The 11,861-nt window shown below is 42.0% G+C and overlaps 1 protein-coding gene across 2 annotated transcripts in view; it reads left to right on the top strand.

The window, feature by feature from the left end:
* Positions 1-396: 396 nt before the first annotated feature.
* znf410 (zinc finger protein 410) overlaps positions 397-11,861 on the top strand; it is a 23,786-nt gene continuing 12,321 nt past the window's right edge. Inside the window, exons 1-6 of one of the 2 annotated variants that reach the window (XM_015948120.3) lie at positions 532-750; positions 818-882; positions 977-1,109; positions 1,950-2,135; positions 2,253-2,468; positions 7,625-7,784. In XM_015948120.3, coding sequence (XP_015803606.3) covers positions 850-882; positions 977-1,109; positions 1,950-2,135; positions 2,253-2,468; positions 7,625-7,784 — 728 coding nt within the window. In that variant the 5' untranslated portion in view covers positions 532-750; positions 818-849. Of the gene's footprint in view, positions 883-976; positions 1,110-1,949; positions 2,136-2,252; positions 2,469-7,624; positions 7,785-11,861 lie in introns of both variants that reach the window. The other variant, XM_054748439.2, reaches the window with a different exon arrangement.

Raw genomic sequence — 11,861 nt, 5'->3', positions numbered from 1 at the left:
TAAACGCTATAGTGCCTACATTTAAGAACTAAGAACGGTTGCAACAATTAGTTAATTTCATCCTTATCCTTACCTTTCCTCAATTGAAACCCGCCGAGTATGGTTGAAACAAAAACAACGTAGCGGCCGCCAAAAAAAGACCAACTTCCTGCCGAGGTCTTTCGCTCGTCGATTTTCCGGTAAAAGTAATGACACGCCATCTTGCTCTCGACACACCAGCTGATGTCTGCAGCCAGGTCCTACTCATTCTCTCCAGTCATTTTTTTTCCGGGGTCCCATGACTTGACCGGAAAGGGAGGAGATATAGCCCCTCCCCCTCATTTCCATATATGGTATTGTTGTGCCCCTTCCCCGCCCACTCTACTTGCTGCCGCCCAGACCTCCTGTTTTGAGCCATGCTAAGTTTCCTTCACGCCATGTCGCAGTTACTCTGCTGTTAAAATTTAGACAAATGTGTTTTATTATAAACATAAAGGAATTAAATACGCGTTCAGTTGGTTGGCGGTTAATTTAAAAAAAGCGTACGGTCATCGTTGGGTATACTATTTCTTTCTTCGGCTAACCTTGCTAGCTAGGCTAAGGTTACCTGTCATTGCTTGTTTTGTGCAAGACGGTAATTTAGAGCTTCGACACTACTTGATTTTAGTTTATTTGTAACGGACTGCAGAGGTAATACCATGAGTTTGACTCGAAGATGACCTGCAGCTTATAAACCACAGACAAATCCACATCTAGTCGATGAAATTGCAGGTTTGTGTTTTTATCATCCTTCTGCTTCCTTGTGAGCATAGCTGCAGGTGATAACGTATTGTTTTAGTTTTCGTTGAACAGCCCGACTTCCGCAGACTCATGCTTTCTGATGAGCTTGACTCCAAACCGGAGGTAATGTTTGTATCATTATTTTTAAAAAAAAATCAGAACAATAAGACGAGAATTTTGTAAATGACAATAACGTGGTTGTTGTTTTTTCTGTTAGCTACTGGTGCGGTTTGTCCAGAATGCCTCCATCCCGCTGGTGCAGAGTTTGGAGGACTCTGAAACCAAACACTCCTGTCTTCCTCTGCTGACGTCGTCTGAGAGCTCGCTGTGCTCTCCTCTGGAGCTCACAGGTCGACACATCCATTGAGCCTCATACCTCAAACGGGACATCTTTCGGGACATCACAGCTCATTTCTGTGTCCTGAATGTTAATCAGAACTCAGAAACACACATTTCACTCTCTAGTTGAAGGTTCAGCTGTTTATTTTTACTGAAGTGTACAAACTCAGTGGAATCAGCGCTGCACATCAATGCTGCATATCTTTTAAATGTTGTTCATTTTATCCATCATTTGAGTGTAACCTGTAACTAGTGAGGGAGTCGGATTGTAAACAAAAGCAGTAAAGGTTTGTTAGAACAATACCGATTTTCACCTATAAACATTTTGCATTCATTACAAAAATAGATCCTGCTTAAACCCTTAGCCCATATAATTTTGCTTTTGTTTTCCACCATTTTCAGCCAGTTCCATCTTCCACCTCGGGTTGGAAAATATTTACTTCAAAATGACTGATCCAGAAAATCAGCATTATATCTAGTCTGTCTATGCTGGTTTAGGGATGGAAGAACACCAATCGTTTATTTTAAACCCCCTAAGCTGGGATGTGGTTTAGACGTCGGCCTCAATAACGTCTGTTGCTTGCCACATATTATTGTTTTTTAAACAGATTTTAAGGGGCAGTAACATTTCCTGATGATGATAAATACACAGAAAGCGGATCTATTTTTTTTGTACAAATATAGTTTGTTTACATTTCATACAGACTTAAATACCTTATCTTGCAAACCATGTTTATTGGTCAAATTCCACAAAACACTTTCAGATCCCAAGTTAAATCACTTTGCAAGCTAAGTTTGAGTTTCATGTATATTGAAACAGAAAATCTAATACACATCATCTTTCCCATCAGACGGAAGCCTGAGCCATGAACCAGAGACTTCTTCCCCTCTTCCAGAGTTCGGAGGTGTGTCCGAGCAGAGCCCTTTGGTGATCCAGGCACCCGCTCAACCACAGGCCTCGCCGAGCCCCCCGGCCATCCTGCACGACCTACAGCAGCCAGACAGCACCTCCTACGTCCTCCTTAACCTCGCAAAAGGTTTGTTTTGTCACTTCAAGAATGATTTCTGCCTATAATGGAGCTAAATGAACCACGATTAATTAGACCAAGTTTAAATTGATGCTAATTTTTACTTGATTTTACTCTTTTTCTAAGGCATCACAGCCTCTTCAGAGTCCCTGATCTTTGCTGCCGATGGCACGGGGGACGATGAAGATGATGGGGTCTCAGCCGGAGATTATGGGATGGATGGCAGCGCCCCCTGGTATCTGAGGGTCCAGGAGCTAGCCCATGACAGTCTGATCGCTGCTACACGTGCACAACTTGCCCGAGACGCCAAGGCCAGTCAGGACGCCAGAGCTGCAAGCATCAGTAAGGATAAAGAGACTCACCAACACACATATTTTAAATTAAAAGAACCATCTTATAAAATGGTGTTCTGATTTTTTAATAGAAGCATAAAATCACGCTAAAATAAACTAGTGACGTTAAGAAGCTCACAGTTGTGGGAAGATCATCTGCAGGCATCAAAAGATGCGTAATCACTCCAATCTCCAGTGACTGAAACTTTGTTCAAATCTTCCCATAAGGCTCTGATTCTAGCTGAATTTGTAGCTTTTGTTTTGATGGATTTATAAGTTTGACAGCAGATTCCTGTGGGAGCTGTAACTATCACAGTATTTCCTGGCATGAGTCATTATCCAGTTCATCTGCTAATCAATCAGTCAATCAATCAATCAATACTTTATTAATCCCAGAGGGAAATTAGAGTTTCAGTACACACAATTCAGAGATCAGGCATACATGGGCTAGACACATGACATGACATAATATGAAAACTAGGGATGCAACGATACCACTTTTTCCCAAACCGATACTTGGATCTGAGTACTTGCCGATACCGATTACCGATACTTCTACCACACAAAAAAATGCAATGATTTGGAATACAGATTTTATTTTCTTCTCTGCTTTCAACAGGAAAAGACTGTGAGGTACAGTGATCCCTCGCTACTTCGCGGTTCGTTTATCGCAGATTCACAACTTCGCAGATTTTTTCTTTGGAGCCTTATTCAAGGGAAATTCACCGATTCACGGTATTTTTCTATGCGAAATATCAAGAAATTCCTGTTTTTTTCATCAATTTCATCATAAAATGCACTTTTTGTAATAAAACTATTAAAAAAACCAAGTAAAAATACAGTACTATGTAAAGGGAGGGTTTTAAAAGTCTGAATACTGAATACGTACCTGTTAAATAAATACTGTAAATATGGTGTCCCTACTTCGCGGATTTTCACCTATCGTGGCCAGGTCTGGAACGCATCTACCGCGATAAACGAGGGATCACCTGTAGATAAAAAGTAAAATATATGAATGGAAATCATCACAAAACTAAAATATTAGGTGAACAGAAATGACAAGTTACAGTGAAGCCATTTTCAAGCAACTGCATTGGTATCGGTTCCTGGTATCGGTTAACTTTTACCGATACCGATGCAGGCATCATTATCGGTGCCGATACCGATGCCTCCATCAGTATCAGTGCATCCCTAATGAAAACCAGAGAGAAGAGCAGTCTTGAAAAGTCGAACAGGAAAATAAACAGAGGGCAGGACTAATGGAGAAACTTCATGATGACTAAAAAGTGAAATAAAAAATCCGAAATAAAAACCAAGGCAGTAAATTAAAGATGGAGGATTAAAGCTCATATAAAGAATAAAATGGTAAAAACAAGAAACTTCTCGTTGTCTGACGTTACTTCTGAAGTAGGCTTGGGTTGTATCCAAGTTTTAACGCCGTCTAGCTTCCTCCACATTTTACCACGGTGTACGGTATTACCTGTGCTAATTTAACTATGATGTCATAAGACTCAACTTCACCGTTCAGAACGTGAATAACAAACACTATTACTAAAACAATAACAACATAACACACATAACATCAAGAACTTTTTCTAAAAAGCGGCTTATAAAAAGATTTTTCGCCTGAAACACCAGCATGTTTACCTTTTTCCGGCTTCAGTCTAGGATGTTGAGGACAGGCTGCTGAGAACCCGTTTGGATGAGCTTGTGGCACCGGCGTACGGGTGCTTTGGTACTTTTGGGCTAGTCGCGGCCTCTGGGAAAGGCTGGATGCATATTTCCACGAGAAAAGCGCGTGGTCCTCTCCTTAATACATTTTGTTTGCACAAATAACCTCACAGAGATTACCGGCCCTGCTTTTAAGTTTGCTTTGAACCCATAATAGTCCCAAAGTTGTGTTCTGTTTAGACACCGAGTCAGCTGGGGCGCGGGCTGCCATTTTTCTCTCGGCGCTGTCACAAGATGACGGCACGTTCATAAACTTTATGGAACGACTCTAAAATTTGCACGAAACATTTTAAACAATTTAAGTAAAACTAAAAATTCAACCATGCATCTGTTTCATACATTAAATGATCTTCATTTATCTTTATTTTAGGGCCGGGACTTTAACGCGCTAATTACGATTAATTAATTAGAAAAAATAACGCGTAAAAAAAATTTAACGCATTTAATCGCAGCTTGCATTTCAAGCACGGCGGAACCTTTGTCATTGCACGATTTCCTCGTAGACCGAATATCACTGACGCACACAACAATGCACAGTGCTAATGGCTACTAAAACGGAATAAAAACAGAAAGAAGTTGCCTTGCTCGGACTGATGCAGGATTTAGGAAACACGTCCGCCTCTTTTCTTAACTTGGAGAAAAAAACTTCCAGACAACAACGGAGTCCGTGTCGCGGACATTTTTCAGAGATCGTCTCTGCTGCTCAGGTGTTTTCTATTTGTAATTATAAATTTGAGTTGATTTGGGTTTTGTTTCATATCACACAGTGACATTTGAATAATTAAAATGCATTTTTTTTATTAAACGCTTTAGTTTACAGTAATAACCATGTCTAATGTTTGATTCTCTGTCTCATAATTTTAATGAAAAGTTTTACTTTGAGAGCACATTTTCCTGAACGATTAAAATGTGATTAATTTAGATTAATTAATTACAAAGCCTGTAATTAATTAGATTAAAATTTTTAATCAAGTCCCAGCCCTACTTTATTTTTTAATCTCCATCTCCTGCGAGCGCTGTTTTTTTCATGACGTATTGGAACTGACACGTTGCTGTTTTTTAACACCAGTGTCGGTACAAGATCTGCTCTGGTGCAAGATCGGCTCGGGGTCCTTCGACTGCCGATGACGTCAAAGTACGGCAAACCCACTCGGACAAAATACACTACACATCTTTATACTGTTGGAAAGAATTTAGCAGTTTCGTTATTAAAATAATGTTTCTTAAGACGTAAGTTTGTGTTTATAATGGTATGTGTAAAATAAAACACTATTTTGTATTCATAATGTTGAACTCCTCTTTGAGCACATCCCTTGAAGGATCATAGGTATTAGCAACACCTGTGAAATTGTATTAGCAGGAAAGAAGTGTGTCCCGTTTATTGAAGTATTTTGTGTTTAGTTTTTGACGTCTTGTCCATGCGTAGTTCAGGTACGCTCATAGCTGCTAGCCAAAACTCTGGAGTTTAAAGTTTTCTGGCTTTACTAAAATACTGGTCTGTACTTTTTTGATTGATGGTAGTTTTACTTTCTATTAGACTCCAAATGTAATCATTTGGCAAGTTTCTAATTCATAATTTGTAAGAATGTAATCGGTGATATTAGCATTAGCATTCCTATGGGTTTTTCCATGTATATTAGCATTGTGCTAACCACTCGCTGCCAAATTGCAGCCTTTGCGATTAGAAAATCTCCTTTTGTCACATCGCAATTTAATTGCACATGCAGTTAATCGTTCAGCCCTAATATACATGCAGCTCTATGCTAAAAGTGTATTTTCAAAGAGGTAATGATGGATTTCTTTGTAAAAGTTGTCCATCTTTCCAACAGAAAGATTAGCCTGGACCAACGTAACGTGATAACAACGTAACTTCCGTAAGGTTCATGTTCAGCCAATCAACTACTTTGACGTCATCGGCAGTCGAAGGACCCCGAGCCGATCTTGCACCCGAGCAGATTCTGTACCGACACTGGCTGTATACGGTAATACCGTAATACCTCCCAAGCCTATTCTGGAGTGACTGGAGTGTTCTAGGTGGTGGTGAAGACGGAGCCAGAGCATTAAAAGCTTTAAGAACTAACAACTAAACCAGTTCTGTAAGAGAAGGGGAGCTGAAACAGAGTTTTGTCACCAGTTCCCGTCAGTTTGTGGCCTCTATCCCCCATGTTCTAGATGTTTCGCTGCTCTGACACCTGGTTGGTGAAGGTGAACGATCCCCAGCATGTGAAGTTCTGCAGAAGCCTTTTAATCACTGCTGTATTTGAATCAAATCGTCTGAAACATACAGGACAGTGGCACCTGAGGTCTGGATTAGGTTACGCTGCGGTGGCCATCTTGGATTCTAAAACGTACTTGCAGTTAGACGCAGTGAAAATGTTGAGTTTTAATAAAATCTGTCTGCGATTTTTGATAATTGGCTGAAACGTTTTAGACATAATCATCACTTCCACTTTAGCAGGTATTACATGTTTGCAGGTTAACTGTGTTTGCTACGGGAATCTCTTGCAGATTTTAGGAAGTACTTTTAATCATTGAGGTATTCTGTTCTTGCATTGTTCTTTGATATGAGGCGACCCTTTATTTCCCAACTTTTGACTCGGAGCAGAAGTCGGGACTCCATCACAAACCATCATCAGGCTGCCGTCAGATGCAGAATTTTCCCGTGACGTTAAAAGCTCTAATCTATGTGTCTGATCTTTGGACATCTCCTGAATCCAGCTGGAGGTTGGAGTTAAATTATATCGGGATGTTTCTGTCACCTCGCTTCTCCGCTGCAGGTTTGTTTGAGATCATCTCCACCCAAATTAGAAAGCAGAGCATTAAATTCTCTTTATTTCTGCTTTGTTTGGGTTTTTACATTCTGTAAAATTGCACAAAAGCTTTGGAAAATTGGATTGTCAAGTTTTCTAACACTAACCCACTCCAGTGACTGCCTTTAACACCATTTTCCACCTAAATTTAATAAAACTCTTTTCTTAGATACCCTGGACTCCGCGTGATCCTAAAGTGCTGTAATTGCACTAATTATTTCAACATGAATCTCTATTCCTGCACAGATCTGCAGCCTAGCATATGTTAAGGGTGGTGCTTCTCTATGCGTGGAACTAAACTGCTGAATCTCAGCTGCTCTAATTGATGCCCCCCCACTAAGTTGCATTGAAAGACGAGTTCCCTCCAGCTCGGGGCCATCAGCTATAGATGCATTACTGCTGGCACATCACAACCACAATGGGCGCTGCCGCAGATGCTCAAAGCAGGGCGTCTGGTCGGGTTGAAGGGTCTTGATTGCATTCAGCTCTGAATTGTTTTCTTCTGCAGCGGGTCTCCGTCAGCGGCCGGTGATTTTATGGAGTCAGACTTCAGAAAGGCTGGCCACCTTGCACTCTTGGGTTGATTACTGCACAGCCCCTGCTCACTTCTCTCCTGGTTGCCTAGGTGACCACACACACAGTTTGTTGGAAGACGGGGACAAGCAGGAGCTACCCGCCCGAGCCAGCCGCCCCCTCTCCAAACAGATCCTGCGCTGTTCGTTCGAGGGCTGCTGCAGGACGTTCACATGGCCGGCTCACCTCAAATATCACCTCAAAACACACAGGTAAAACAGTCCGGACACATGGGGGCGGAGCATGCAAGCATCGAGGCTAAAGAGGGAAGTTTCTCATTAACTGGGATTGAATCCAAACACAACCGAATGATCCAACCCCTTTTCTTCAGGCTCCTCCCCCTAAATATGCAGAACAATTTTGGTCGCCACAGAGACCCATGGACGTAATTTTGGGGGGGGGGAACGGGGGGACATGTCCCCCCCACTTTTTCCAAATTCAAGTTTTGACCCCTGCACTTTTTACCATCCAAAAACAATATTGCGCTATATTAAATTGACACTGGCTGAGCTCTAGGACCAAGCGGAAAACAACCGTTTGTGTTGAAGCCTGTTTCCCATTGGAGCATACTGTAAAGATCCCCCCCCCCCCGTGTCCCCCCCACTTCCAAAGTGAAAATTACGTCCATGCAGAGACTATCAAACAAACATGAAATATGATGTTATCTCACCTTTTCCACCAGTTATCAGCACCTTTTCTGTTGTAATTCCTAACGTAACACAACCACCTAACAATCGTGAAGCAAGATTATCTTGTCAAAGTTCCCCCAGCCAATCAGAAGCCAGATATGATGCTGACCGATGAGCTTTTTACACTGTGGTGCGCTTGTTTTATTGATTAGAAAATAGGTGGGTTTGGGCTGTGTGGGGCGCTAAATCTTTACTGGTGGCGTCGTAACACAAACTCGTGTGTCAGCATGATATTAGGAAAACCTGCGATACGCGCCAACAGCGATTAATATTGCGATGATGATATTACTTGAGATAAATAAAAACTTAACTCAGGAACAAAAATGATCAAAAACAAAAACATAAAAAATTACCAAAAAAAATCATAAAAATGAGAAAAGCAAAAGGTGTGAGTAAAGCGAAAAAGAATAGGAACAAGAAAAGGGAGTCGGTGGATCCCGGGAAAAGCAGAACCAACAGAAAAAAACAGAACAAAGCTAACTCGGGTGTTTGCTAACCATCAAAATGAGGTGCTGCCCGCCTCGGGGGCGGGCATCTAACCTATGAGAACCCATCCAATTGGCCAAATGGGTGAAGAGCTCTTTTTGATTAGTTTAAAAATCATCATACTTCCGTTTGAGTGACAGAATGCAGTACGTGTAGGAAACATTTGAGCTGACCATTCATTGCGATATTTTATCTGTTCTTTGCGACATGCATATTGTACATGCTGATATGGCGCTAACGATATATTTGCGATATATCGTGCAGCCCTAACATCTGGCTTCCAATTGGCTGGGGGACTTGAGGCAGGATCGTCTCGCTGAAGAGTCCATTTTTACCTATTTGAATGGAAGAAGGAGTTATGAGTGATTCGAGAGAGCAGAACAAGAGTATGAAAACAAAACACACTCATGATAAAAACCATAATATTAACCCTGTTGTGTGTTACATGTTCAGGGCTGAGGAGCTTCAGAGGCCAAAGTGATGTAAATGGTCGTGTTTCCTGTGTCATACGGCAAGCAGTTTTAACCTAGGAGTGTCTGATCGTATCGGTCTACCATTAATATCAGCCAGTATTGGTATAGAAATGTAATACTGGACATGATGGGTTTTTACTCTTATGCACATGAATGAAGAAGGCTTCATCTTCTCTCTCTCTCTAAATGTGACAGCTTAGTTTTTCATTTTATTTGGCCCAACTTGTGGATAAGTAGGAATTTGCCCTGTTTATGTAGCTATGTGTAGCTAAACGGCTAACAAACCACTAAAATAGAGATCTTTAACCCCAAGGCTTGCTTTTCTTAACTGAAGATCTTAATGTTGTATTTCTATACAGAAATGGAGAAATGCATTTCTTATGCACACACATTGGTCATGGTTAGCAATTAGCCTAGCTGGAAGGGCTGTTTTTAGACAGGTGTGTGGTTTTTCTAATCAAGTCCAATCAGTATAATCCAGGGAATCCGCGGGTCCTTAAAAAGTCTTAAATTTGCTTTTCAAAATTTAAGGCCCTAAAAATCCTTAAAAATTACAAATAATCCTTAAATACAGTTTCCAAAGGTCTTAAATTACCAAAGACCCACTAAACAAGAATCTTTTATTTCTATAAAATCTATGTGAATTTCTAGTTAGTGTTCAGCATTTTTTGTGTGTATGATGGTTGGCGTAAGCGGAACCGTACACATTCAGTTGGTTGTGAAAGGGGGCTATTTTTAGATGAGCACATTAGCTGGTTAAGCTAGTGAGAGCTTGCGCCATGGGGAAGTACAAGTTTAATGGTAACTGGATGGCTAATCCCACGTTCGCGATGTGGTTAGCACCGGTTAAGCTTAAATTTAATTTAAAAAAGTAGCTTTAATTTGGTCAAAGTGGCCTTGAAAAGGTCTTAAAAAGTCTTAAATGTGGCTCCCTTAAACCTGCAGATCCTGTAATCAAACACAGCTGGACTCCAATGAAGGTGTAGGACCATCTCAAGGACGATCAGAAGAAATGGAAAGCACCCGAGTTAAATATGAGTGTCACAGCAAAGGGTCTGAATACGTAGGACCGTGTTTTCAGTTCGTTTTTAATAAATCTGTAGAAATTAAAAAGTTCTGTTTTCCTGTCAACATGGGGTGCTGTGTGTACATTAATGACGGAAGAAATTGAAATGATTTTAGCAAATGGCTGCAATTAAAACAAAGAGTGAAACGTTGACGGTGGTCGGAATACTTCCGTACCCGCTGCATTTAAGAAATCTGTAAATCAGATGTTCCTAGTCAAGATTCACATTTCAGATCTTCATAATGACACAAAGGACACTTCAGATATGATCAAGTAATTCTTCCTAGGACAAATGCCGTCACATCATTTCTCATGTCTTGAGTTTGCAGGAATGGACGTGATGAATAGTAGAAACCAAATTCTCCTCTCTGGATTTTGTTTTCAGCTGGTTCGTCTGCGTGTCTGTTACGGGCCATTCCCATCTGTACCGGGTCGGCCCGGGCCGGGTAGCCCCAGTCGGCCCCAGCCTGGCCCGGTTGATTCCACACATCCTTGCCTTAAGTCCATTTGGGCGGATTCTACCCACCAATCAGAGGCTTGCTCTAATGGAAGGTGTGAATTTGCTGTCAGCAGTGGGTGTGTTGGCCCTGGTCGGCCTGAAGCAGACCCCCTCGAGAAGAGGGCTGAGAATGAGCCTTGGTTGGCCCGGAAAAATACCAGGCCACCCAGATATGTAAACAACCTACGCTACCCGGCTCGGGCCGACCCGGTACAGATGGGAATGGCCCACTAGTGCACCCAGTAGCTCTGAAACGGGTCAAGAGTAAACTCAGAAGTTTAAACCATCGCTGGAAATCAGATGAGTGCCCTTAAGGTGGCCATCTCACAGAGGCTCTGATGTCACAGGGAAATTAGGAATAAAAGCTTTCGAAACTTATGAAATGCGTGTAATTAAACTTCAGTAACCATAGAAACGGCCGATAAAGAAGGATAACAGTACCCCAGGAGGTAGAGCGGGTTGTCCAGTCATCGGAAGGTTGCAGGTTCGATTGCAGCTCCCACCAGAGAATGCTGCTGTTGTGTCCTTGGGCAAGACACTTAACCCCTCCTGATGGTGGTCGGAGGGACCGGTGGCGGGCCTCACCTCCGCCAGTGCGCCCCAGGGCAGCTGTGGCTACATCTTAGCTCATCCCCACCAGTGTGTGAATGGGCAGATGACTGATTGTGTTGTAAAGCGCCTTGGGGGGTTCCAGGTAGAGGGCTGCATCGGGATTGGGTCCTGCGGAACCCGACACAAATCTTGCGGGGGCGGGCGGTGTGAATTTTGCTGTGGGCGGGAACGGTCGGCTGGATCGGGACGAGTATGATGGTGTCGGCAACTGATGTTGAAAAGAAGCTGAAACAAGGTCTTTATGACACAAAAACCAAAGCAAGGCAAGTCAGACATTTGGAGGAGTTTCTCCGATTGTGTTAATATTTCTCATTCAGGTCTCTCTTAGAAAAGCGACCTCGATCCATGCCTGATTACAGAGGAGAATAGAATATGAAACGGCCTTGATTTCATTAAGCCTTTAAGCACCACACAGTAGCTCCTTTATGTATTTTTTAAGAATTTTATAGTTTAAGTATGAGGAG

Source organism: Nothobranchius furzeri, chromosome 2, assembly GCF_043380555.1.
Source record: "Nothobranchius furzeri strain GRZ-AD chromosome 2, NfurGRZ-RIMD1, whole genome shotgun sequence".
Lineage (NCBI taxonomy): Eukaryota > Metazoa > Chordata > Actinopteri > Cyprinodontiformes > Nothobranchiidae > Nothobranchius > Nothobranchius furzeri.
The sequence above is the reverse complement of the archived record's forward strand: the minus strand, read 5'-3'. Positions and strand labels throughout refer to the sequence as shown.